The 26,719-nt window shown below is 43.7% G+C and overlaps 1 protein-coding gene across 3 annotated transcripts in view; it reads left to right on the top strand.

The window, feature by feature from the left end:
* Atp8a2 (ATPase phospholipid transporting 8A2) overlaps positions 1 to 26,719 on the top strand; it is a 504,296-nt gene that overhangs the window by 345,152 nt on the left and 132,425 nt on the right. For all 3 annotated transcript variants that reach the window (XM_055617218.1, XM_055617234.1, XM_055617226.1), the window contains 4 exons: positions 4,152 to 4,226; positions 12,337 to 12,459; positions 14,957 to 15,035; positions 26,575 to 26,636. In XM_055617218.1, the coding sequence (XP_055473193.1) occupies positions 4,152 to 4,226; positions 12,337 to 12,459; positions 14,957 to 15,035; positions 26,575 to 26,636 (339 nt within the window). The remainder of the gene's footprint in view (positions 1 to 4,151; positions 4,227 to 12,336; positions 12,460 to 14,956; positions 15,036 to 26,574; positions 26,637 to 26,719) is intronic.

Genomic DNA, 26,719 nt, shown 5'->3' with positions numbered 1-26,719 from the left:
TTTGTTGTTTATCTTCAGCACATCGCTGTCCCAGAGTCAATTCAGGGAGACCGGAACTCGCAAGAATTTTCATTTTCCTTCTTATTAGGAATCTTCACCAATGTGGGTGTCTTGGTCATACAAAGCTCTTCCTGGCTCTTCAGTAATTTGTTTTTATAATATATAGGCTGTTTGTAAGTTTACACATGTGAAGTTGCAGAGTTCACTTCCAGCGCTGTCCTGACCCGTTAAGAATCAGTTGTGGCTACAGCTCTGAGGACTGCAGGGGAATTGTTCTTATTTTAAGTGGCGAAGCTTTCTGAGCCCCATCCTCCTCAGACAGGGACCACACAGTCACGGCTTTGTACACCACGATAGCCTAACACACCCAGGGTTTTTCCACGATGTGTTAGTGACAGTTGGGGTCAAGTGAGGTCACTGTCATGGGCCTACCTGGGTGGTGTAAGGGACTTTGGCAGACTCTTTGGCCTCCGAGCACACCATGAAAGTTAGCCTCCTTCAGGTAGTAGTCATGGAGGATGTCTCCGCACACCCCAAAATGTCTCCTCCTTGGCAGCTTGTCCCTAGTTGAAAACTGGCTCATATATAAACAAAGCATGGATGTTTTGAAAGCTCAAGCAGCAGAAGAGGCATGTGTGAGACTCCCTTTGCTTCTCAGAAAGAACTATTAGGAGATAAGGACCATTCGGGGTCTAAAATGTGTCCCAGGAAGATGTCCTGTGTAAGTGAATTTATACTTCCGTTTTGTAGTCATGACCTTTCACTGTGTGCTTTGCTGGGTTTGGGGGGCAGGGGTCTTAGGTTTAGGTTTGCATTTTGCTATTGTTTTGAAGGTTTGTTTCATTTGTTGTTGTTGAGACAGAGTCTTGCTATGTAGTCCAGGCTGACCCCTCTCCCCTCCCCAAATTCTGAAGTGCAGGACTTTCAGAACTTCCTTGTTTTTTGACTTGATTTTTCTTTTCAGTGACGTGTCTGGGAGCTTTTATGACAATCAGTGCAGATGGATTTGTATTTTTCTTCTAGACGGATTATTGTGCCTAATTAAACGAGTCATCGACAGCCATCGTCATATACTATACGCAGGTTCTATTCTATATAATGTCAAAGCAAACATTTTCATGTTGAGTGCCACATTTCTAAAGCCGTAATATTTAAATAATTAAGAATGTCTTCCTGGAAGTGAAATCCTCAAGTCAAAGGAGAGTACTTCTGAACAATTCTGCATTTCTAGCTAAGAATCAGGGTGGCCAGTTCTTTGACTTGTCAAACCTATATCTTTGTCCACTGGATAGGTAAAATTTGATAACCCTGCACTTGGGGTGGTGTTTAATTAAAAATGAAATTTCTAGATGTAGCCCATGGCAGTTCAGTGTCCAAGTGGGTTACATAGTAATGGGAAGAGGGACTGCCTCTGACATAATCTGATTGGCCTGCTCGTTGATCACCTCCCCCTGAGGGGGGAGCAGCCTTACCAGGCCACAGAAGAGGACAATGCAGCCACTTTTGATGAGAACTGATAGACTAAGATCAGAAAGGAGAGGAGAACCTCCCCTATCAGTGGACTTGGGGAGGGGCATGCATACAGAAACGGGAGGGAGGGTAGGATCGGGAGGGGCGGGGGAGGGGCTTATGGGGGATACAAAATGAATAAAGTGTAATTAATAAAAAATAAAAAATAAAAAATAAAAAATAAAAAATAAAAAAAAAAGAAATTTCTAGCCTGGCCGTGGTGGTGCACGTCCTTAATTCCAGTGCTTGGGAGGCAGAGGCAGATGGGTGTCTGTGACTTTGAGCTCAGCCTGGTCTACATTACTTCAAATGCATGTGGATTAGAAGGACCCCCGCAGCAGAACTCAATAAACAAACAAACACATTAGCTCCTATGCCAGCCTATTGTGAGTGCTGACGGATCTGTTTCTATCTTTGTTGTTTTCTTCCCTGAGTCAGGGGAATCCATCCTCCATTTGCACAATGAGGTTTTAGAGATTTTTTTCTTCTATTACATCTTTGAATACTTTTCTATTATTTTGTTATTGTTGTTATTTTCATATCCCTTAAAAAAAAATCTGTGGGTCAGAAAGATAGTTCAGCTAGTAAAGGCACTTGCTGCCAAGGCTAACCACCAGTCCTGGGAACCCACATGATGGAAGGAGAGAACCAATTCTTACCAAACTGTCCCCCGATCACCCTGCCCACATATGCACCCTGCCCACCCAAACACGCCTGAAAATTAAAATATTAACAAATACTGTTTTATTATTCTTTATTTTTGTCCTCTTTGAAAGGTTTCTCTTTCTCTTATGGTCAAGGTAGGCTTTTATTCTTTGCATTACATTGGGTTGTTTTTTTAAGATTATTTTTGCTATTTCTAGATGGGTGAGTTTGTATGTACATATGTGTGTGGGGGGGGGTGTCCATATGTGTATAGAGGTGCCTGCAGAGGCCAGAAAAGGGCATTAAATTCCCTGGAACTAGAATTACAGGTGGTAGTGAGGAGTGTAACATGAACGCTGAGAACCAAACTCTGGCCCTTTGCAAGAACAGCAAGTGCTTTTAATCACTGTCCCATCTTTAGCTCATCTGACACATTTTTTCAAAGCCTACTCCATAGATATCTAACTGGTTTTTATCAATGTCAGCTCTGTTTCTTATTTCCATTTTTGTGGCTTTATCCTCTAACGCCAACCTTTTCCTATTTGCTACCTTCTTTGTTGTCTTACACATTTAATTTTATCTCCTGTTCCAAAGAAAACTCATAGTTTTTTTATATGCTATAGGATCAACAAGAATCTCTGAAGTCTTCTCTTGCCCCGTGACTGGTTCTTAGGTCGGGATTGTTTCCTGTGCATTTGTTTTAGTCCTGTGAGAGCTTTTGCTGTTGTTGCCATTGTCCTTGTTCTGTTTACTTTTTGAGACCTTTGAGGAGGAAGCACACAGTTGCCTCAGCACACTTTCTCAGGGAATTTTGTTTCTTTGCCATTGCTGACCTGTTACAGATCTTGTGACCTTGGCTCCCTCTTGGGAGAGGACTCCTGTGACAGCACAGTGAGTCTCCATGTGTCACGGATTTTCTGATAGATGACCAATCCTCACCAGCATTGATTGCTTCCTGTCTTTGTCTGTGTTCTGTTGCCATGAAGAGACGCATGGCCACAGCAACTCTTATAAAGGAAAACATTTAATTAGGGCTGGCTTTTGTAGTTTCAGGGGTTTAGTATGTCATTGTCATGGTAGGAAGCATGGTAGTGTGCAGGCACGCATTGTGCTGAGAGTAGCTGAGAGCTCTATCTCAACAGAGAGAGAGAGATTCTGGGCCTGGCTTAGGCTTTGAACACTCAAAGTCCACCCCCCAGTGACATGCTCCCTTCAACAAAGCCACACTAATCCTTCTGAAGTAGGGCCACTCCCTAGTGACTAAGTATTCACATATGTGAGCCTATGGGAGCCATTCTTCCTCAAATCTCCGCAGTTGCCATTTCTCTTCTTAAAGATGTCATTTGGATTGAAATGGACTTGTAGTCTAATTTTTGTATCCCTGGTGGCTGAAGTTGCTGACTGTTTTTCTCATGTGTTTACTGACCAGATCTGTACAGTTAATTCATTTTCCCATGCTATCATAAAAGATGATTTGAGCACTCTTGTTTCTTATCATTGAGTGCTGGCCTTTGCTTGAGGTAGAGGATAGCCAATTAAGGAAGTTAATATTTCGTCAACTATAAATGCACATGACCAACAGAATAGTTTCATGTTTTTTATTATTGTTATTTACAATCTTTATCTACTTGAAAGTCCTACAAAGGGAAATCACAGCTATCAAATCAACTTTATAGGCGAAAAGGCATGAAGTTCATACTCCGTCAATCAAAAGTGTTGACACAAGGCATATTTGGTATAAGTTTATTTTTCTGTAAACATGGCATATATAACCTCTCAAAGCTGATACATCCTAAATATAAATTTCCTTTAAGATATTGATATTTGTGACGTTGGAAATTTATATTCCTTGAAAGAGCAACTGCCACAACCCTGGCACACAGTCTCCCGTGCAGCTGTGTCCAGCTGGTGGTCCGCATTCCCGGCTGCTTCTCCAGTGAGTGGAAACATTTAGGTCAATATTGATATAAAACTTGATGAACTTTGTTCTCTTGCAGCTTTGGTTCGCCTTTGTTAATGGATTTTCTGGGCAGATTTTGTTTGAGCGCTGGTGCATCGGCTTGTACAATGTGGTAAGCATACATACCCCTTCCTATCTGATAGCATGGAGGACTTCAGGGCATTCCTTCACTGTTTATGTCTGGGAAGTGTATCTAAGCCAATCATCTGCGTGCTTAGCAGGCAGCACAAATGTATCTTTAGGGCCTTTGTTGCTGACACACATCCTGCAGAAGCCTGAACTCTCCACACATGGTTTCAATCATAGCAGATCATTCTTGAGTAGCCCCATGAAATTATTAACCCATATATCTTGGTAATAGACCCCTGGCTACCCCCTTGCTAAATGCCTTGACAATATTTTCAAGCAAAACTTTCTGTCCTGCATTTAAACTCACTCCATTCTGTAACCTTATTTCTGAGTTTTTAAACATTGATATGAACTAAGTATATATATATGATCTACTGAGCTTTTTGCCCTTCTTGGAAGAATGTCTATGAATTCTGATTTCCAGCTCCTATGAGAACAGTTATCAGTATCTTTGGTATTTTCCATGTTTCTGTTTTGTTGTTTTTGCTTTGTTTTGTTTTGTTTGTAATTAATTGATGGATAAATCCAAAAGCCAGAGACAAGTATAAACTATCAGCTAAAATAGATAGTTGTCCTGTTTTTTTCTCCCTCTGGCACAGAAAACTAGGGTTTGGGCATTGCTAAGTGCCATCGCTACCCATCTGTGGGTCACCATAGTGGCTCATCTCTTGAGTTGCTCTCTCCTACTGCTTTGAGCACTGATCCTAGCTTCTTGCACTGCCTGGAGTTTAACTTGTGAAGTAGCTACCCCAGGGAGGTGTAGTGGAATAGAATGGGTGTGACTAAGACAGCTTCTGGTGCTGTGTGCATCTCTGGCTGCGTAGTCACATTCCCTGGGCACTTTTCTCAGTAGCCGGCCTATTGGCTGTAAAATGTTGAACACATAGGGTGACCTGGGCCTCTGTGGCTTTTAGGCAAAGAGGGACAGGTATGTGTTCTCAGACACTGGCAAAGTTAGGTTCTGGTTTTGATTTGAAGCCATCATAGTCAGTTTGCAAAGTGTACTGCATGCTGGGGCGGCTTACTAAAAAGTGAGCAGTGGAGAGAGAAGAGCTGAATTAATGTGATGAAAGTCTTCTCTAGTCAACTTCCCCCAAAATATGGCCCCAGGGCCTTGCTTCTGTCTACTGAGGAGGGGCTAGGGACAGCTAGATAGGACTTGAAGCCACATATCAACCCATGCCACACACCCAACTCCAATGTGAAGCAGATCGCCTGGAGGCAGTGCTTTGGAGTTCAGGGCAGTGCAGGATGAATGTCACCCTATGGGACAAATAATGTTTAGCCCTATTTTCATCTCGTTTTGAGAGCAGGATGGTTTTCTTAGCTCTGGGTAGCCCTGGAAATTCAAATTAACCTAAGAAATGTTCTGAGATGCCTGAACCACATGAGCCATCATAGGATGACAGGCGATGTTGGGCAAAATAAGGCCCAGAGTCTGCTGACGAGAAAGAGCAACGAGGGTTTGTTTTTGAAAAATACAGAGTCCTGGGCCCCAGGTCACTCAGTAGGGAGTGCCTGAGAGATATGCATCCTTTCAAAAGAGTTCTCCCTGGAGTTGTTGTGTCTATGGAGGTTAAGGACCACCATGACCTTTAATGTAGGACTAGGAATATGTCTTGTGTATGCATTGCCCACCAACCAATAGAGAAGAGGACTCTGCAGCAGAGAATCCAGCTTGGCAGGAATGACCCCAGATTACTAAAGTCCATAGAATAGGTGTTAAAGTGGGCACTGGGACACTATAGAGGTGCTAGGGTATGCTGGAAGACATGCTGGGATGCTGGGGGTGCAGGGAGGTGCTGGGAGTATTGGTCACAATGGTGTTTCTATTTGCACTAGACCACGAGTCCTGGAATCTCTCACACTAAAGACCCCAAACCTTTTGAGAACATGAAGGTATATTATTCATTTGTGGGTACCATAACAAAATATCAAAGGCTGAATACTTTATAGAGAAAACAGGTTTAGCTGGCCACAGCCTAGGAAGCTGAAAGTCTAAGACTGGCCAGCTCTATCTGTTCAGCTCTGGGAAGCCCTTTCCCTGATCACTCTGTACTAGGCCCCACATCTTAAAGATTCAACCACCACAACACCCCCACACTGAAGACCAAACCTCCAGCCATGGGCTTTCTGGAAAACACACTTACACGATATTCAAATCATGGCAGATTTCTCCATGGCAATTGTTTTGGTGAGGAATATGAAAAAAAAATTAAAGAAAAGTTACAAGAAGGAATACAAAGAACCCCTTCCTGTCCTTTACTTGGATTAGTCAATTATTAGCACTTTGTCTCCATTTGCTATCTCTCTTCATACATGTGCCCATCTACACATGTACATCCACATGCTTGCACATGCATGCACACACATGCACACAAACCTATTCTAAACAGAGTGTACAGCACACTTCAGTGTGGCATTACCCAGAAGTATAATGATCAGATCAGAAGACCCTGACCACGACACTGCTCTGAGTCTATAATTAATCTTGTAGATATTGTCACGGTAATGTCCTATTATGCAACTTGGTTTAGTCCACTGCTGGACCTCTTCTCCAAGGGGCATGCTATGAGAGGCGAAGCATTTGCAGCATTTCTTTCTATCTTTTTCTCTTGTTGTACTGTTAATCTTTAATGTTTGAATTCCCTCAACCAGCTAGCATAGATCATTGTTCCTCAATTTGACACACCCTGTTAAACAGAATGAAACAGACTTGATTTTGTATGACCCTAAACACTGACCTAGCTATGTCTCATTACATTCTCATTCCATTAGTTGCCTGCCTGTGATTTCACTTTCCGAGTCTTTGGTTTCTTGCAGCCAGCTACAGGCTGACAGTCTCAGAAGATTCCCATGTTCCTGAGACTTTATGGGTGTAGCTTCTGAGATTACTAGTAGACACAGACTCTCAGGAAAACTCCCTGATCCTCTGGCTCTTACAGTCTTTCTGCTCCTCTTATGAATGTTCCCTGAGCAGCCTTAGGTGTAGGAGTTTGGTAGGTGTAGTCACTGGGACAGGACTCCAAACTGTGGTTGGCTGTGGTTTTCTGTAATGGTCTCTAGCAATTGCATAAAAGAGGTTTCCTTGATAAGGGTGGAGAATACACTTGTGGGTATAAGGACAAATATTTATAATGTAGTTAGGAATTACGCTGGGTTAGTAAGGTGGTAGTTGTAGGATCTCCTCAAAGACCTGTAACTTTAGTATCCATGGGTAGTTGGCTAGGTTTCCTGTACCAGGCATGATATCCCTCATGTTGTGTGGACCGGAAGTCCAATTAGAGAGCTCTTGTTTACTGCCACTACTGACACTCCTGAGGTCTCAGCCCTAGACAAAGAACTACAGGCAACTGGGGAACACTGAGAGCAGGAGAAATAGTCGTACCAAGGGAAGAACACACCAATTGAATATCTGATACCAAATGGTCAGCCCTGAAAACATATACATACAAGGAACATACAGACTAAGAAGATTGTATTTAGGAATACACACACACATACACACACATATATCAACAATTAAAGAAAAAAGAGGTCATTAAATACAACAAGGAGAGGTAATTGGGAGGGTTTGGATGGATAAAAGAGAAGGGGGAAATGGTGTAGTTCTTATCCCAAAAACATTTTAAGTAAAACACCAGGAAAAAAAATCTAAAGTTTTAACTATTTTCATGGTAGCATATCCTTATGACCTCTCTCTTTTACTAGTAGTTATCACTGTTAGCCTTTGCTGCGCCTAGCTTTGTGGTAGGTGTGTAGAAAAACAAAGCATCTGTGGGGTGTAGTCTGGCCGCGGTGTTAGGTGTCCATTGATCGTACACCATTAAGAGCTGCCCCAGAGCTATAGTTTAATTTCCATATCAGTTAGTGATTTAAAAGGCCACCAGGGAGAAAAACTGCCTGGGTCAGATAGATCCAGCTAAATGTTATGTCATTTTCAGTGAGGAGATCACTGCAATATTATTTAAACTGTTTCCAAACAGCAATCCCGTTATCGATCCTGTAGGATAACTTTAAAAAAAGAAAGAAAGAAAGAAAGAAAGAAAGAAAGAAAGAAAGAAAGAAAGAAAGAAAGAAAAGAAAGAAAAAGAAGAAAGAAGAAAGAAAACAAAAAAACCTTTGAGCAGACCTCACTTGTAATTACAGACATTTAAATAACGTGTCAGCTAATGGAGCTTAGCTCTGTGTTAAAAAGATTAAAATAATTTGACAAAGCAGGCCTAATGTCAAGGATAAGAGTTTCCATTTAAAAAGAAAGCATTCTAATTATGTCAATAAAAAATGAACAGAAACACGGTCCCATCAGTAAATGCCACGGAAGTGTCTGAAGCAGTTCAGCTGGCATTCTGAAAATAAGACCTGGGAAAAAGTGGAAACACAAAGAAATCAGTCAGCTGCATTTGAGCCTGCCTGCAAAGCTGCACATGCTGCCATCCATGGCAGATTCCCAGAGTGCCTGTGACCTGTCAGAAGTTGGTCAGCGGACTGGCCACCACCGCAGGTAGCCCAGCCATCATCACTGCGGAGCTCAGCATCCTCGCAGGGCTTTCAGCAACCACCAAGAAGGTTAAAACTGTTACATGAGCAATTTCATAAATATGGTCATAAATGCTTGTTTATCCAGAAAACCAGAAGAAACCAACAGAAAAATACTTGAAATATGAGGGAATTCCAAAAGAGTCAGATAAGACATTTTGTTTCTGTTCTAGTAACCCATAATTCTATTTTTAAGTCTACCAAAGAGCTCCTAAAAACTGAAGAAAAAAATATATAAGAACTCCTTTCAGAAAGCAATTGAACTCATACATGGCTGGGCACAGTGACACATGGCTGAGTCCCAGCTGTGTAAGAGACTGGGGCAGGAAGAATCATTGGGGCTCACAATTTGAGGACGAGCCAGTTGGCGTAGTATGACTGCATCTCCCACATATTTTTAAATTATAAATTATATAGTTGTACTTTTATAGTACCCTTATGAAAAAGCCCAAAGTCTTAACGAAAGATTAAAAATCACTTGGGCTTCCTAGCACCTCCTGTAACCTGGCTACTGCAGAGACTGAGGCAAAAGCATTTTACCTTTATTCTCCCTGCGCTGTGGAGTGAGTTCAAGGCTGGCCCAGGAAACTTAGTGAGACTTGTCTCAGAATTCAACAGTAAAATAAAAGCAAGACTGGGGATATAGCTCAGGGGTAGACAATGTGTCTGTCTTGCACAGTCCCCAGTACCACTGAAAAATGACAAAGCAATAAGACTAAACACCAGGATTTAGACGGAAAGTGTACTGTTTTCTTATTCAAAAAGACTTAAAAATCATTACAACGTCATCTCTTCTAAAGTTAGTATGGACATTTACATGATGCAAATAGGTTTGAGGGGTACAAGAGGAGCTATAAGTAGAATAAAGGAGAGCCTGAAAGCAGATGTTCGAAACACGTTCGGAAGAGGTTGTAGACTTTACTCTCAGGCTAGGCGGGAAAACACGTCAAGAGCGGTATGTGCCTGACAGACTCAGAGCCACAGATTACAGAACTGGGTTCCACTTCAGAGTCTACAACAATACATCCGAGTCTAATAAACCATAATGGTGACTTTTTTTTATTATCAGCTTCGTGGGAAAGTATGAATTAATTGTGTTTTCACATCTGGCTCATTATCTGGGAAAAAAATTAATTCTTAGCTTATACCTCACAGAAAAATAAATTCCAAATATATTAAGGACTTGAATGGGAAAAATAAAAGTGTGAGTCTCCCCTGACATGCTCCTAAAAACTACACATAAGCTCCATGGTAGGAAAACTGTCCACAAGTCAATGGTCCAAAGCTGGTTTTGACCACTTAAAACTTAAAAACTTTTAGGTTGCAAAAGAAGCCACAGCTCAAAGACCCAGCTGAGGACTCAAGGAACTCTCAGAGATAAATAACCATGGCGGAACACAGAACAGGGACCTAACTTGACGTTGCTAAAAGTGGCAGGCCCAGATGGTCCACATGTGCAGGCTCACGGGTAGACGGGGAAACATAAAACTTTTAAAGTAAGAGTTACTATCTGACTCTTTCAAACAAGAGAACAATAAACGTGGCGTATAACCACTTCAGATAGGGAGACTGGCAAGAGGTCACTCTCGTTCTTTGCAAAGGGAAATATAAAATCTTGGAATCCTTTTTAGAACACAAGCAGGCAACATCATATAAAAGCAAAACTACATGTTTCCTGCTATTCCCAGCAGCTCTTCCTCCCATGGGGAAGGAGCAGAGCATACACGGCACTATCTTATAGATGTTTCATACATGTTTGTGGTAATGAAAAGAAGGCTAGAATCATTGGTGAATTAATAACTCAAAACTATGACACATCCCTGCTGTGACTTATATGTGAGCACTAAAGAGCACTAAAAAGACTGCATTAGCGTGACATCCCAGGAGCTTGCAGGACTTTTTGTGATGTATTGTTTAGCAAGAAAACAATGATGAAGATAAATGTGCATAATGTCTCCATCTTGTAAACAAACAAACAAGCAAACAAAACCATGGTCCCCATCCAGTCTACATAGGTGAGTACAGTCTACCTTAAAGGGTGAAAGCATGTTAGAACTTGCTGGGCTGTCCACCAGTAATGAGGGTGAAGAGGGCTTGAAGCACATTGAGGAGTCAAATAAAAGAGAAAATGGAAAAGGCTGGCAGAGTTCGTGCTGGCATACGCGTGCTGCTTGGACTGCTGGAGAACAGTGGAGGTGAAAGCATGCACCACAGTGGATGCTCCTTGAGACAGTCCTTGACCATTCGTTCCTTCCGCTGGCATGAAACACACAGCATCTGCTGAAGCAACGAGGTGATAGCGGCAGCTCTCCATCTCCATGTAGCCCGTTGAAATGCCAGGGCTGCTCTCCATCAGCCCTGGGCCAAAGCAGGCACCTGAGAGAATCACTGGCCTCACTCACCTGTCTGATCCCAGCAGCATGGGGAAGGGTGCGTCTCACTGGTCAGATTCTCAGTCTCCAGGTAACGTGTGGGTTGGATTCCATGGCTGCAAAGCTGGCTGAGGATAAATGATGGGCCAGTCTCTTTGAACTTGCCAGAATCAAGTGAGAGAGTGGCCCTTGGACTGACATGGCACTTTCTTTCTAAACCCATCATCAGTGTCTGGCTTGATTTTGCAACGCAGAAGCATGAGCACATCTGACCCAAGGAGAACTGGTGAAAGCTTGCACCTCAAAGGCTCTCTCTGCATCCACTGCCCCAGAGACGGTTTCCTCGTACTGTGTCCTCAGCCAGCCACATCCTTTGAGTGCTACAGGCTTCCCCAAAACGTGTTGTCGATGCCTGAGAGTTTTAGAAGGGTGCTCTTCTCAGAGGAGGAGCCAGGAGCAGCCCCTTGTCCACATTCAGTATCATCTGACCAAGTCCTATTGGTCCCGTGCCCTGCAAGCCTCATACGCGGATGCACTGAGTCCTCTCTCACTGTGCCACCATGATGTTCTAGCTGAGCAACCTTGCAGAGCCCCAACGCTACACACGTTACCTTCCTGTCACCCTGCCATCATGGATCACCTCCTCAGCAGCAGACATGGGCCTGGGAAGTTTCCCGGCCTTTCTTCCTCTCTAAAGAATTGTCTGAATTCTCAGTGCCCCACACACCACTGGCCCTATCTTGTTCACAGTGGTAACTGGTGAATGAAAACATGGAGGAATTACCCGTGCCTCCTGAAACTTGAAGAGAGAATCAAGGGGTTTCCCTACATGGTACAACTCACACAGTCACTGACAGAAAACACCACATGGCTTTCTGGAGCTAAGTGTAGTGGAAGCGCCATTGTGGCTAGTTCTACCCAGAAGGCAGCGGTTCACCAGTGAGTTCCTAGCTCAGCAGCAATTTATGTTTTTAGTGTTGCATGGATTCATTTACATGGATCAACAGGGGGAAAAAGGCGACTTGTGGATTTCTTTTGTTCTGTTTGGGGGATGTTCAGAGAGTTGTGAATCATAGTCTCAGGTTTGGACATGAGCAGAGGTTAGGTGGGCCCACAGAGCCGAAACACTGGTACAGTGGGAAGCAGAAGGGCTGTGTTTAATGACTTATTGTCTCTGTACAGATCTTCACCGCCTTGCCACCCTTCACTCTGGGAATCTTCGAGAGATCCTGTACTCAGGAGAGCATGCTCAGATTTCCACAGCTCTACAAGATCACCCAGAATGCAGAAGGCTTCAACACCAAGGTAAATGAGGCGAAGAACCAGCTCTGACCTATGGAAGGCACAGGCTTCTCCTTCAGCTCTGATTACCCATCCACAGGACAAGTGGTGCTTGGCACAGTGCGTTGACAGAAACCCCTATATCCAGCCGTGGGATCCAGAAACACTTTCCTCAGGTCCAGCCAGCACGCCCTTCCTTCCGCTCACAGCTCTGGGTTCTGTGGGCAGCAGCAGCTTGGGCCCCTTTACAGTACCATCAGCCGTGTACTTTCATGCGGCCCTTGTTAGGGCTGGCTACAGCCTCATTTACTGGTTTTAACTTTGCATGTGAGGTATATGCACACGTTGGGGGAGGTGCACACACATGCAGGTGCATGCAGAGGAGAAGATTGGGTGTCTCGTCACCATCCGTCACTCTCCACCTTATTTTGTGAGATGGGATCTTTGTGTAGAGCCTGAAGCTGATGCTTTAGGATGGGCTTCCTGTCCAGAGCTCTCATCCTCCTGCCTCTACCCACCGCCCAGCCCCAGGTTTATAGGCACATACAGCCAGTTCCCACTTTCACATGTGCTGGGCATTCAAACTAAGGTCCTTCTGTTTTCTTGGGATGCCTAGAACCCCAAGTGTTGTGTATTTCAGAGGCTTTTGGGAGGGGAGAAGGGGAGAATTTGGAATACTTGCATATATAATATATCTTGGAGATGGGAGCAAGTCTAAATACTCAACAACTGTCCACCGAGTTTTGAATTTTGGGGTATTTAAGATATGCTGCTTTCAGATTAGAGATGTTCAACATGAATAGATTATCCCGAGGAGATGCAGACAGAGGCTAGGCCACCTGTAAAATGGGTGGAACAGTCTGGAATACCAAAATGAGCCCATCACACAGGCCTCTGCCACACGCATGCAAACAGTGGCAGTGAGATTGGATGCCACTACCTGAAGGGATCTCCCCTGCAGAGGAGGCAGGATGTAAGCCCGGCAGCCTGACCATGGTGCTGTGTGTGCCTAGAAACCTACACAGCCTATAAGAAAGCAGTGGACCACCTCATAGCTGCCTTCTCTTTGGTCAGGTTTAATAGGCAGATGCAGGATTGGAGAAAATAAGAGGCATCCTATTGGCTCCGCTGGTTTCCGTACATGCTGACTAATTTTATCAGCCTGCGTACTGAGTCTGTTTATGGAGTCCCCTTCTCCACACTGCTTTCACAGGTCACATCTGTTCCCCTCAGTTTGAATCTTCAGGGGTGGCTCATAAGCAGAAAATGAGCCCACACTGAAAGCGGACTGGGTAGGCCTCAGTCTCAAGCATGCACTTAGCAGGGTTATTATTTTCGGGGGTGGGGAGGGTTGTTTTATTTTGTGTTTTTAATGGAGAGTTCAGAAAAAAGGTGGGTCAAACTGAGAACAAATGGGTTGAGGTTATGGAGAAATGGTACAACATTTCCCAGCACACATGAGGCCTGGATCTGGCCCCGATCATCACAGTAAACTGACAGTAAATAAAACTGGGGATAAATCTGGTTGCCTCATAATAGAATGTCTTTTGCCATTTTCTGCTCCTAATTGCAGGTTAATCACCTTCATGACATTCCCCAGAACAGCCTGGAGACAGCTGACTAAGTCTCACTTGGATTTAGAAGCATTCTCACCACAATAGTTAGACTACTGAAAGGGCCTAGGCCAGGGTGGAGCAATACAGCACATGCTTGGCCTGGGTGCAAAAGATAACTTTTAAAGTCATGGGAATGCTCACAACACTGTCATATGGGCAAAACTCCGTGCCCTTTTGTTGAACATTGCAAACATTAAAAGAGAATTTTCACATTACTTATTTTATTCTGTGTATGAGAAGGGGATGTTGCAGACCCCTGCGGGTGCGTGGAAGTCAGAGAACGGCCCTCAGTTCTCTCCTTCCACCATGGGATTCCTGGGATTGAGCTCAGGTCCTCAGACTTGATGCAGGACCCTTAGCCCACTGAGCCATCTTGCCAGCCCCCAAAGACAGTGTGTGTGAGAGAGAAAGACATTGACCTCAAAGATGACAGAAAAAAAAAATGTATGTTAAGGCTTAAGAATTAAAAATGGAAATGTATATATAAAATGGGTTTTAATGTTTTAAAGTAAACAAAATTCCAGTTTCTTCTTATTCACTTCTACTCACAAGCCCTGTGAGTGGAAGTTATTAAGCCCTCTTTCCTGAGTGATTCGGAAGTGCCCCCTTAGGTACAGTGGGTAGCACACACTGAAGCTCAGTTTTCAGATGTGGAGGGATTGCGTGTCGTCTCCGCGCAGGTGTAGACAGATTTGTACCGAAGTAACATTGCCTGGAGATCACCCTGCCATCTACATGTAAGCAGGAGGGAGCCATTTTTGGTTTGGTTTTTAAAAAGAGACTAACAAGGCCCCTCGCTGAGGTGCCCAGCCCACATGGGAGCCTTCACAGTGCCTCATCTGTTGCAGTCACACGCGGAGACCCTGGGTCCCCAGCACCCTGACCCCTGGTGTGTCTCCCTGCAGGTTTTCTGGGGTCACTGCATCAATGCGTTGGTCCACTCCCTCATCCTCTTCTGGCTTCCCATGAAAGCGCTGGAGCACGGTAGGTAACGCCTTCATGATTTCAACCACCTGCAAGGAGCTCTGCCTCCTGTGAGACCCGTGTGTGCACCACTTTCCCCAGGTGGTCCTGCACACATGATATCAACACAGGAAACACAGACCTCCCCACTCCCTTTCCCAGCAGGCACCGGTTCCCGTGCAAGTCCTAAAGTTCTGGCTTTGTCTTTGAAATGACTATATAAATATAAGGAACTCCATGCTCAGGTTGGGATAGGTGAGTCTTTGACCTTGAGGGAACATTTATGTCTCTTGCCCATGAATTTAAAATCCTCTGTTACTAACTTAAGCCTTCTACTTCAAGTCTCTGGTACCTGTGTGCACAGTCACTCAGGTCTTGAACATTTAATCACATTTAATCCTGTGTTTTCTGAGTACATTTTCCTTGATACACACCACTGAAATTAGACTGATTCTCCAGGTTGGCCTTTAGTCCCTCTGCACAAGGACAGCCTGTATTAGCTCACACTTCTTGATGAAAACGTAACATAAAAGTGCCATCCCTCTCAAACGGTCATAAACGAATTGCTAATGTTGCCTAGACAATGCCCTGGATGCTCAAAGGACCTGAGAATGTAAGGATTGCAAGCTCCTTTGTTGTGCCTATGCTCTGTGCTCCACACAGGAACGACTCAGCACACTGATGATGCCCCCTAACCTACTTCATGCTGTTGGAAGATGTTCTATGCGCTTTTCTTTCAGACACATCACAGCCCCTTTTCTTTCGGAGGCCCTTAAATATTTAGATTAGAAAACGAAATTATCTGCCTCTAGATTCACCACCGCCCCCAGAGAACATTCTAGCAAAATCATTTTCTTTGGACCCTAAGCCCTTTTGCACTTCATTTTCACTCAGTGGATTCAGTTTTTGACAGTTCTCTAAAGTCAGGGCTTGTGAGTAGAAGAGAGCCTGGGCTGTGGTTTTGTTTCTGAAGCGATGGCATGTGGGGGGCAGAAGCAGCCATCCCACGGCAGGAAGGCCCCGCGGCAGGAGTGGCCTGCTCTGGAACAGCGTACTAGGCAGCTGGTGCCCGCGAGCCAGGCTTGTGCTCCTGCAGAGACAGCCAGAGGAGGCAGCCTTGCAGCTAGCAGTGTCAGGGGGCCTCTTGTGCACCGCAGAGTGTCTGGCCGCAGCTGCTGGTGGCATTGCTGCAGTCTGCCTAGATCCATCACTCAGATCCATCCACTCCCTGAGGAGCGGCCTTCGCCTCTCACAGATGTCACCAAGTGAATTTAAAGTTAGGTTCTGCCTCCCTTGTCTATTTCTTCCAATTCCAATTCGCCTAGTAGGCAAATAATAGGATCCCCGGGGTTTTCCCCTTTGTCGTCATCGTCAGTATCATTTAAGGAATTCTTAGGGTAAGAGTCTTTTGTGGGTTTTTGCTGTTGTTTTTAAGTCTTCTTGTGGGATGTTGTAGCAAACAGCCAATGAAGGCGAAGTGTTAAACGGAGGTAAGTGACAGATATTAGGTATGTTGGCGTAAAGACCATTTTTGTTCTTCTTGATCTGATTCCTCTAACAACGGAATGACTGCTTTTGAACTAATTTGTAAGGTTTCTTGCTCAGTGAAAAGCAGGAATTGTTAATGCCACAGACCATATGGACTCATGTTTTCATGACTCAGGAACGGGGCCAGGTTTCGCTAGGGTGAGAGTGAACTGTAGGGCCACCAGGTAGAGGGAGAGGTGCTTGGCGCCTGAGGACCTGAGCTTGGTCCCATAAACCCACGTGGCAGGAGGAGAAAGCTGACTCCCACGGTTTTCCTTTGCCTTCCGCATGCTGTGGTGCACAGCCCCCCCCCAACACACACATGAAATAATGTAATTTTACAAAAGGAAGGTGAATGTACAAATGCAGGCAGAAGGTCCCACCTTTTGAGTTTGTACTCTAGTGGGGGGAGTTAGATTCAAACATGGAAAATTCTAGTACAGAGTAGAAAGTCATCATCTCAAGCAAACAGAGCATGATTGAACACAGCCCCAGGAGTACATTCCACTTGGGTTATTACTACCCTTAAAGGGGTTCATACTTAGCTTTAGTTGTAGCTATGAGTAGATTTCAGTTATGTAGGAATGGCAGAAGAGCCATTGTGGGGAAATGGGCTGTTTGTAGCTCCCCGAAATCCCCCTATGAAAATCCTACCCCCAAAATGAGGTAGCTGGTGGGGCCACCGGGGTGGTAAGGTTGTAGGCGTAGAGCTTCATGAGTGTTGTAGGCTTGTGTAAGAGACCAGAGTGCCTGTTCCTTCCGTGTGTGAGAGTGCAAAGGAAGAGCTCTCTGAAGCGAGGGAGCCCCTGCCACACTCAGCAGCTGCCAGCACCTTGATCTTGGACTGTGAGGAAGAAGCTTCTGTGATTGTCCTGGTCTGTGGGAGCTTGTTCTGGCAGCACCAGTGGACAGTGTCATTTCCTCCTCCCCTCCCCAAGCCTCGTGTCCCTGTGAGAGTGTGTCTGCATGGCACGCATCCAGTGTCCTGTGTGGAAGGCTGGGCAGCAGATGACCGCAGTGGAAAGAGGAGGATGGCTTGGGAGGACCACAGCACAAAGGGGAGGATGGTTTGGGAAGACCTCAGCGGAAAGGGAGGATAGCATCTGGATGGGGGTGGATGAGGTAAAGAAGTAAGTAAGAGAAGGACTCTTGTCACCAGCATGTCAGTAGACATGTTCTCATTGAAGGGCTGGAGGTATTGAAGAGTCATGTCATAAAATCTTGCTTATGACCAAGTTAAGACTGTATATGTGTGTGTGTTTGTGTGTGTGCTCGTGTACATGTGTTTCTGTATGTGTTTATATGTGTATGTATATGTGTGTGTTCATATGTATGTGTGTGTGTATGTGTGTATGAATATGTGTGTAATTGTGTGTATATGTGCTTCATTTTATTTGGTAGGATATCAATGGTAAAAATCCAGAAAGTGATTGAATGTCCTAAATATAAGTGAACTATTTTCCTCCCCCTCCCTCCTTCACTTTCTGCTTTCCCCCTTTCCTTCCTTCCTTTCTTCCTTCCTTCCTTCCGTCCTTCCTTCCTTCCTGTAACTCCAGCTGTAGGGAATCTGATGCCACTGACCTCCTTGGGCACCTGCTCTCCCATGTCTAAAACCATACAGATACACATACACATAAGTAAGATAATAATAACAATAGCAGTAGTAATAGTATTAATAACAAATATTTTTTTAAAAATTAGGAAAATGCAACCAGTCTGTCTTTAAGAGCATAGGAACAAAGCACCATTTTGAAACAAGCCAGAGTGCTTTCCAAAGCTAAGGACCCCATCTAGCACTGATGCCTTCAGACCCGCCTCCCTTCTTCCTCAGCCAAGTGCTGAAATAATTTCTCAGTTACAGACCTACTCATAGTTCTGAAGAATTTCTGCTTGCCCAAGACCAAAGTCTGTAGTGTGGCTTTGGCTTTGGGTATCTGTATGCTGCTACCCGGATTGTGTCACATCACCAGTGAATTTTATTCTAAAATCCTCTCTCCCAACCATTGGTGGCGAAAGGCTCAGGCATCACCTCTCGGCCCTGTTCATTTTTGTCAGGGCAACATGATCTAGGGGAAGAAATATTCTTGAGAAGGTGTGGGCAGCTCATTCATTTTCTACAATGTCTCCAAGAATTTTTCCCTTTGCTTATTTTTGCATGGTTTTGGATAGACTTTCAAAGCAGTCAGTCTTGTTGATCAAGTTTGTGATGACTCATTCCAAGTTTCAAAATAAATTTTTCCTCTCAAGCAAATCAGTAAATCAGACTTTTCTCAACTGTCCCACCATCAAGCTCCCAATCTGATTTACCTTAAGCCCCCACCCTTTGATCTGAAAATTACCTTAGATTAAGATCATGGATGGCACCGTCTCAGGCTCCAGAACTCAAGGGCCTTGTTGGCTGCTCTTAGGCTTCGGTTGGCATTTCTAGTCTACACAGTTGTACAGCCCTCCTTGAAGTGGAATGTGGTTATTGGCAAAAGAACACAAAATTAATTTTGATTTGAAAAAAACATTTTTCAGATTCTCCTTGATGAAATTTATGAGGGAAAAATGGGGAGGGGGAAGGAATATACTTCCCAGAAAAGAAAATTTGTCTTAAAATATTTGTGCTGGTTATGTTTTTTGTTGTTGCTTTTGCTGCTGCTGCTGTTGTTTCTACTAACACAAGCTAGGGTCATCTGGGAAGAAGGACCCTCGACTGAGAAGATGCCTCCATTAGAGTGGCCTGTAGGCAAGTCTGGGGAATTTTTTTTCACGAATGATTGATATGGGAGGGCTCAGCCCACTGTGGGTGGTGTCATCCCTAGGCAGGCAGTCCTGGGAAGTACTGGCAAGTAGACTCAGCTAAATGTGAGCCTGAGATCAAGCCGGTAAACAGCTTTCTCTCCTGACTGATGCTTCAGTCCCCAAGCCTAGCTTCAAGCCTTGAATTCCTGCCCTGACTTCCCATCATGATGGACTGTGATCAGAACCTGTAAACCAGTAAGCTCTTTCCTCCCTGGATTAGATGGAGCCTGTTGCAGACACTGGAGATGACCACATGCTCTTTTGGTGGGAAGGAGATGGCTCCATCTATGAGAGAGTGAGGAAGGAGGAGCACAACCAGCAAGATCATCTCCCAGTAGAGGTGGCAGCCATGTGCTTTCATCTGTTCCCTCTACCTGTTCTTCCTGAGTCAAATAGAGGACATCGTCAAAGCTTTTGTCTCTTTCTGTTATTTGCTGACATAGCTACCTGTGGGTTTCTTCCTAGTGCCATTCTTGTGCTTAGAGAGGTCTGCAGTTTTTGTGAATAGCCAGCATGAACTACAGAAGTAGATTTAGGGCCAGGTACTTTGCTCCCCTACACAGGGGTCTCCCAGTGTGAGTGTCTGCCTTCATGGCAGTGATTTTCACGTCTGCATGCCATACTGCACCAGAGGTCAACAGCCGTCAGGCTCACTACCACAGGCTCCCATAAGTGCACAGCCCCTGAGCTCACCCTCACTTTGCACACTAGCAGGAGAGGATTATAAGGCTTATTTGTTCCTGAAGGGATCTCTCACTTCTGCTCAAACTGACTGGCAAGATTTTGTTGGGGTGCCAGCGGCTGGGGAATGTCCATTACCCAAACACACAGAGATAAGAAACCTGTCTGTGGCCACACTGATATTTGGTGTCACCAGCAAGTTTGCCTTCTCTTATTTTTACTTCCCCTTTCAAGTTTATTTTTAGTAAACACAAGGGGGGAAAATGATAGTGAAATTTGAGTTCTGTGTCCTTAACTTCATCCAGCTGAAATGGCAGGAGCAAGAAGAAAATCCAAAGGCTTATGTAACCAGGAACTTAACCCAGCACCATCGTGAATGTAATTATAATCGCTAACACTTGTATAAACCCTTCTCTTTAGAAAGTACTTCCAACATTCCATACCATTCTTTATAAAGAAGGGGAAGAAAATAAATGTTCTCCCTAGGCTGGAAGCAGAAATAATGGTGTCAGTGATAGCGACCGATCATGGAGCCATGTTCACAAGTTCAGTTCTGAAAGTTTATTTGTAAATCCAGTTTTCTGGATCCTGGACAATATCTCTCTGCTCTGGATATAAACCCGGGAGTAGCGAGCTGTCTGTAGCTGCTCGGAGCCACTGGAATCTTAAGAGGCCCAGAGGCTTGCAGGGCTGGGGGTGGGGGGCGGCTGGGAGTCTGGAGTCTGCTCTGCTCCAGAATTGCTCTGCTGAATGTTTCGAAGCAGAGGGAAGAGAAGACAGCAGGGACTTGGCATAGGTTCCGACCAAAAATGCCTTGGCAAATGCTCTGATGGCCAGAAAAGAGGCCGGTGTTCCTGGCTCCTCCCTAATGCCTTCTGCAGGACAAGATGCCTGCGGCTGTCACTTCAGCTGTCCCTGGATTCTTGCTCCAGCTGAAGTACACATATACATCTCCCGTCTGGTTCCACGATTACCACATCCTAGCATCTTTAGCCGCACAGCACCGTGCTATGACATTTTGCTATTTGTCAGAGCCACTCCTGAATATATGCTGTGGTTTGGCTGGGTATTGATGTGATGTTTTTAATGAACATTTAATTGCAGTTGCATCTTTGTGAAATACCATCAGCCTTGCCCTTTGGAATATTATAAAGAAGTTCCCTGATCCTTCTGTCTGCTCAGAAAATGAGACATACTTTTCTTATAAATCGTGCTTTTGCCACAACTATTTTCAAAGACATTTTGCATTTGGGAGACTGTTACTACTAAATACAGAGAGGCCAGTGTGGCTTTGACCCAGTGGTTCACAACGAAATCTGCTGTGGTGACTGTGCCTCCAGGACCTCACTTGTCTAAGCCTGCATTATGTTGGTTCCTGGATCTAATGTAGAAATCGCCAACAATGTGTGTCTGGAAGAACAGCCTGACAAGCTGCTTGAGTTCAGCGCCTCTCAACACCTCAGACTGTCCATGTCTGAGAGGGCCCAGCTCTCTAGGACAGCTCTCTTCTCTTGTGTATGGCCTGAGCATCTCATGGCAGTGGGCCTGTCCATACAGCTGCAGACCATTCTAAATGTGACTCAGTGGTGTCAACCCAAGCACATAGGAAGTTGACCTTTTTTGTGCACTCGTGGAAATCATCCAGTAGGCTTTAGGAAAAGATGATGGATGCGCTGTTTTCCCAGGCTCATCCTCCCTCTGTCCTTGACATAAAACCTCAAGTTTTGTGGGACACGGCCTCAAATCTAAAATAAACTCCCTGAGAGTAGAACTGATATAAGAACTGATATAAGAGAGTCAAGCGACACCCAGCATCTCCTAACTCTCGTGACCAGGATTTACCTGCTAAACTAATTCTTTCTCTCACTTCGTTTGCCAAATTCCTTCTCTTGTAGACAGTCATGCTCCATGTTGAACTGAAAATACTGCTTCAGGTCTCCTCTAGCTGTCTTCCTGTGATAAAGGACCAGGATGCTATTCTCCATTACAAGTCAGTGACCCTATTCACCTCACTGCTCAGGCTGGGGTTCCTCACATTCCTTCCTGCTCTACCTCCAAATCATGGTCAAATACTGTCATCCCTACTTCAAAATATTTACCAGTTTCTGTCACTTCTCAGCATGTCTGACATGGCCATTCTGGCCCTGTACTATCAGCTGGGCTTCAGAAAGATGGAGATGTAAGTGTCTGCTGCCCAGTACAGTAGCCACTAGCCATACACAGCTACTGAGCATTTAACATGTAGCCAGTGACTAAGGGATCAAATCTTCATAGCAGCTTCATTGTTATATAATTGTACCTCTATATTTACACTGAACAAGTCACCCATTTCAAGGTACAATTCCAGTTATACAACAACCTCATCTTCATTAACTTTCAAATGTTTCCTCATCCCCAAAAGCTGTCATCTGCCTTATTTCCCCCCTGCCCCCAAGCCTTCAGCCCCTTAAGCTACTGTTTTGCACTATGTCTGTGTAGATTTGCCCACTCTGGACATTTTTTTAATAAACAGAAGCATGCAACATCAGGTTTTTTGAGGCTAACTTCTTTTACTTTTCAAGGTTCATCCATGTTACGGCACGTACCCACTCTTCATTCCTTGTTATTTCTTAATAATGCTCTATTATATTGATGCACCACTCACCGAGTGATGGACATTTATTTGTTCATTCAGCAGCTGATGGACATCTGTGTTATGAATAGGCTACTGTGGATAAAGAATAATGAAGTTCATTGTTTTAGGCTTCATGGGCAGTTGTGACTAATGCTGCTATGAGCATTCATGTATAAGCTTTTGTGTTTCATTCACATTTTCATTTTTCTTGGGAATTACTGGGTCATGTACTAAATGTGCACAATCTTTTTTAGGAAATGCCAACAGTTTCCCAAAATGTCTGCAGAGCTTACTCAGCTTCCGGCCGTGTGTGAACCATTACAGGTCTCCACATTCTCACTGACTACTCGTGATTGACGTTTTTGTTACAGTCATCCTAGTGAGATGATTCTTCAAGTGGCTTTGGGATGTTTCCCTTTATTCCCGATTATATTGGGCTTCTCTGAATCCCTGTTATCCATTTGTGCATCTTCTGTGCTAAGTAAATCTATTTGGGTCCTTTGCCCATTTTCATATTGACACACTTTATATTGCTGGGTTCTTTCATGTCCTAGACAGAAGCTTCTCATCAGACACATAATGTGCAGGTGTTTTCTTCATTTCCCCCCATTTTCTTGATGACATTATATGAAGCATAAATGTCTACAGTTTTGTTCAAGTCCAACTGATCCAGTTTGTCACCATGCTTTCAAGGCCTTTTCTTGAGGTCCTAAGTCTGGGGCTGGAAAGATGTACTGCTCTCATTTATTCTAAAGTTTGTATTGTTTTGGCTCTGTGATTGTGTTTTGTTAATTTGATATTGTGATAACAGGTATAGACATAGTTGAAATAAACTCTTCAGCTTTAACCACTTTACATATGCAAATCAGAGACGCTGAGCTTGCTGCTCCAGCTATTTGCAAAATTGTTTCCTTGCCTCCAGCTTTTAACTCTGTACTCATTAAGCAATGTCTTGCTCTCCCCTTTTCCCTCCTCCCAAGCCTCTGGGATTTCTTTTTTATTTTCGGTTAATTAAAAGGTAAGCAACTAAATGGAGATAGGGTGTTGCAGTGGGTGTATAGCTCTGCTGTCACTGGCATCACTCACCCACATGGTTGGCTGCCATCCCTGCCAAACTGCCACCGTGCCTGTCATTATCCTTTCTCTCTTCTCCAGTCATCTGCACTATTCCTTTGAGAATATTCAAAACCTTCACATCGAAGGCTCAGCATCCTCCAGTAGTCACCAGTTAAGGATACTAGTGCAGGCTCCTGGGCACAATCTGCCCGTGTTGGCCTCTGGCCATTTCCTCTCCCCAAGTCTCTAGACAGACTGGTCTTCATGATGGACTTTTGGGTTTATTAAGCACTGTTCTCATTAGGATTCTTGGCAGTTTCTCCTCCTTCCAGGAGCCTGTTCTTGATGATCATTGAACCAATGCCTCTCTGTCATTCTGATCTGTTCACATATCACCTCTCTGAACTAAAATAACAACCTCTGGTCACTCTGTATTCAAATAGTCTACCTTACACTTCTTCATAGCTAACTGTATATCACTTTGTGTGTGTGTAGTGTGTTTTCTTCCCCCACTGTCATTGTCCAAGTTCCATGGAGGGAGGATCCTTCTCTTCCCAGTTCCCATAATGCTTTGCACACAGTAGATTTGAGCACATAAAAGATTGAGCTTACTCCTTTCATGGCTATGATCTTTGCTAGACTCAAATAAACAACTCCTGTCTAATCTCACATGACCCTTAGTGAAGTACCTCTTTAAAGTGTTGCATCTACTATTAGAATAACCTCAGACCCAGTTCCTGGAAGTAGGCACTCTCTGTTTAGATTAGCTGTTTGCAAGGACAAGATGAGTGTCCATGGCTTAGAACTGTAAGCGTTTCCAGCTCAGACATTTGGGGCTGTGGAATATTAGGGGTCTTCAGTGCATACCTAAAACATGTGAAGCCTAAAACATGTCTTTGAGATTTTGAAGCTAGCTGCTTCCTTTTTACACTTTCTTTTCGTTCACTTTAACATGGTTCTCCCACACCTTGTCCCCTCTCGTTACCCATCTTCCCTCAGCCTCCAGGACATTTTTTTTTTTACATCTGTGGTAGAATCTCTCTTTGATCTCTAGTACAGCCCCCAGTAGCATTCATCGGAGTTCAGGGCTGTGGGTGCCCAAATATGCATGGACAACAGCAGATGTGCTGGAAATGTGGATGAAGAAATCACTACCACCCAGTTTTGGGGCCCCAGAACTGAACCTGAGTGTGAAGGAGGATAAGAGGTGGTCCCTTCACTCAGGAAGCCATTTCTGACTTTAAAATGGTTTTGCAGTCTCAGGGAATATCTCCCCAAATAGAGTCAGTCATTTTGTACTAACTTTGATGCTGTACAGTCCCAAGTTAATTACAAGAGGAAGGTTTGAGAAGGCTGTAACGCTGAAGCACTTGATGTGTTCTCAGACAAAAAGAAACGTTGGTTTTAGAAAAACATAAAATCGGTGAAAATCAAGCATTTGTTCTGTTTGAAAGTCCACTTTTGTTTTACTCATTTGAAGGAAATAAGAGGAAAAACAATACCATTGTAATGAGAAAGTACCTTCAGAATCTCATAGGAGACATCTTTTTTTTTTTTTTCATCATCATCATCATCTTTTTTTTCCCTTTCCTTGATGGAAGTAAATTGTTTACTATGTTCACTCAAATGTAATAGAGGAGATCACCAATTCTTGTTGTGGTTTGTATTTTGAAACATTTGGAGTAGGTATTGAAATTTGCTGTATGTGTGGCAAATCCATTTATAGAAGTTTATTAGGCCGTTCTTGTATTCCTTTTGTGGTTTCTGTTCATCTTCTATTACACTTTCACTTGGTGTTAGGTATTCTTATGCTGCAATGTGTAAAATAGGATGCCCATCATATAAGTGGTCCGTTGTTTATATATAAGGCAGCTTGTGATCAGACTTTTCAAGTAAGGACGTCTATGAAAGGGTGGTTTGTGGTTGTTCCTGGTTTTGATATTCATTTTTCACAAATTCCCTTGAAGTGTTGTTTGTTATTCAGCCTTGCTTGGAGGTCAGTAATTGGCCAAGGCTACATTTGAACCCTTGAGTCTCACATGTCAGCCTCCTGAGTATAAGTCATGGGGAGAAGAGGTACCCCCATCCTGTTTTGTCAACACATTGTAAAAATGTTAATGTTAAAATGCTTAAAAGAAGAGAATATAAAAAATATTAAATACCTCCTATGTGTATCCAAAGCAACAATTTCATCCACTTGGTAGAGGTGTAATGAAGTAGGATAATCAGCAATCAACTGTAGATCTCACAACATAGCTTGATTGTTATGGATATGGATATGTAGTTTTTGATGTTCCATGAACATATTTCATGTTCCCATTATTTTCCATTTTGTTCTTCATCTTGAAGTACTGCCTTCTAAGGGAATTTTCTAGAGGTGCTAGATAATGTAACAGTGAGGAGAGCTATTTAAAAACACTCTGTTGTGTGTCTGTAATGTGATTATGGGTTTTTAGGCCATGATAGATACATGGAGACTGAGTGACAACTTTGTAGGCTTACTTTGGCCGTCTTTATATGATGGTCAAGGTCAGGGTGCCAGCTTTGCACACCATAGACATTTCCCACTTAGCTGTCTCATTAATGTTAAATAAGTTTAGTTGAAACATGATATCAATAAACTAGTGTCCTTTCAGATTGTAAACATGTTGTCATATAAGGATGGAGAAAAACAGGACAATTTTGAGTAGCAAATTCTATTTGCAAATTAAAAAAAGAAAGAAATGCCCTCATGTTTTCATAGATGGTTCTACTGCTCCATTTTCATACTCTAAAAAAAAAGAAAGAAAGAAAGAAAGAAGAAAGAGAAAGAAGAAAAAAAGAAAGAAAGAAGAAAAAACAGATTGCCCGGCAGCCTTCTAGAAGTTAACGTGGCTTCTTCTCCTTTTTTTCCAGATACTCCGCTAGCAAGTGGTCAAGCCACAGACTACTTGTTTGTTGGGAATATTGTTTACACGGTAAGGGCAGCACTGCTGAGCCGCTCTGAAGGGCACACTTGTGGGCGTACCTCCGCAGGCTTGCAAGGCCTTCCAGATTTAAC

The sequence above is a fragment of the Psammomys obesus genome, unplaced genomic scaffold (assembly GCF_907164565.1).
Source record: "Psammomys obesus unplaced genomic scaffold, mPsaObe1.curated_primary_1811, whole genome shotgun sequence".
Taxonomy (NCBI): Eukaryota; Metazoa; Chordata; class Mammalia; order Rodentia; family Muridae; genus Psammomys; species Psammomys obesus.
This window is presented reverse-complemented; position numbering and strand designations above follow the sequence as displayed.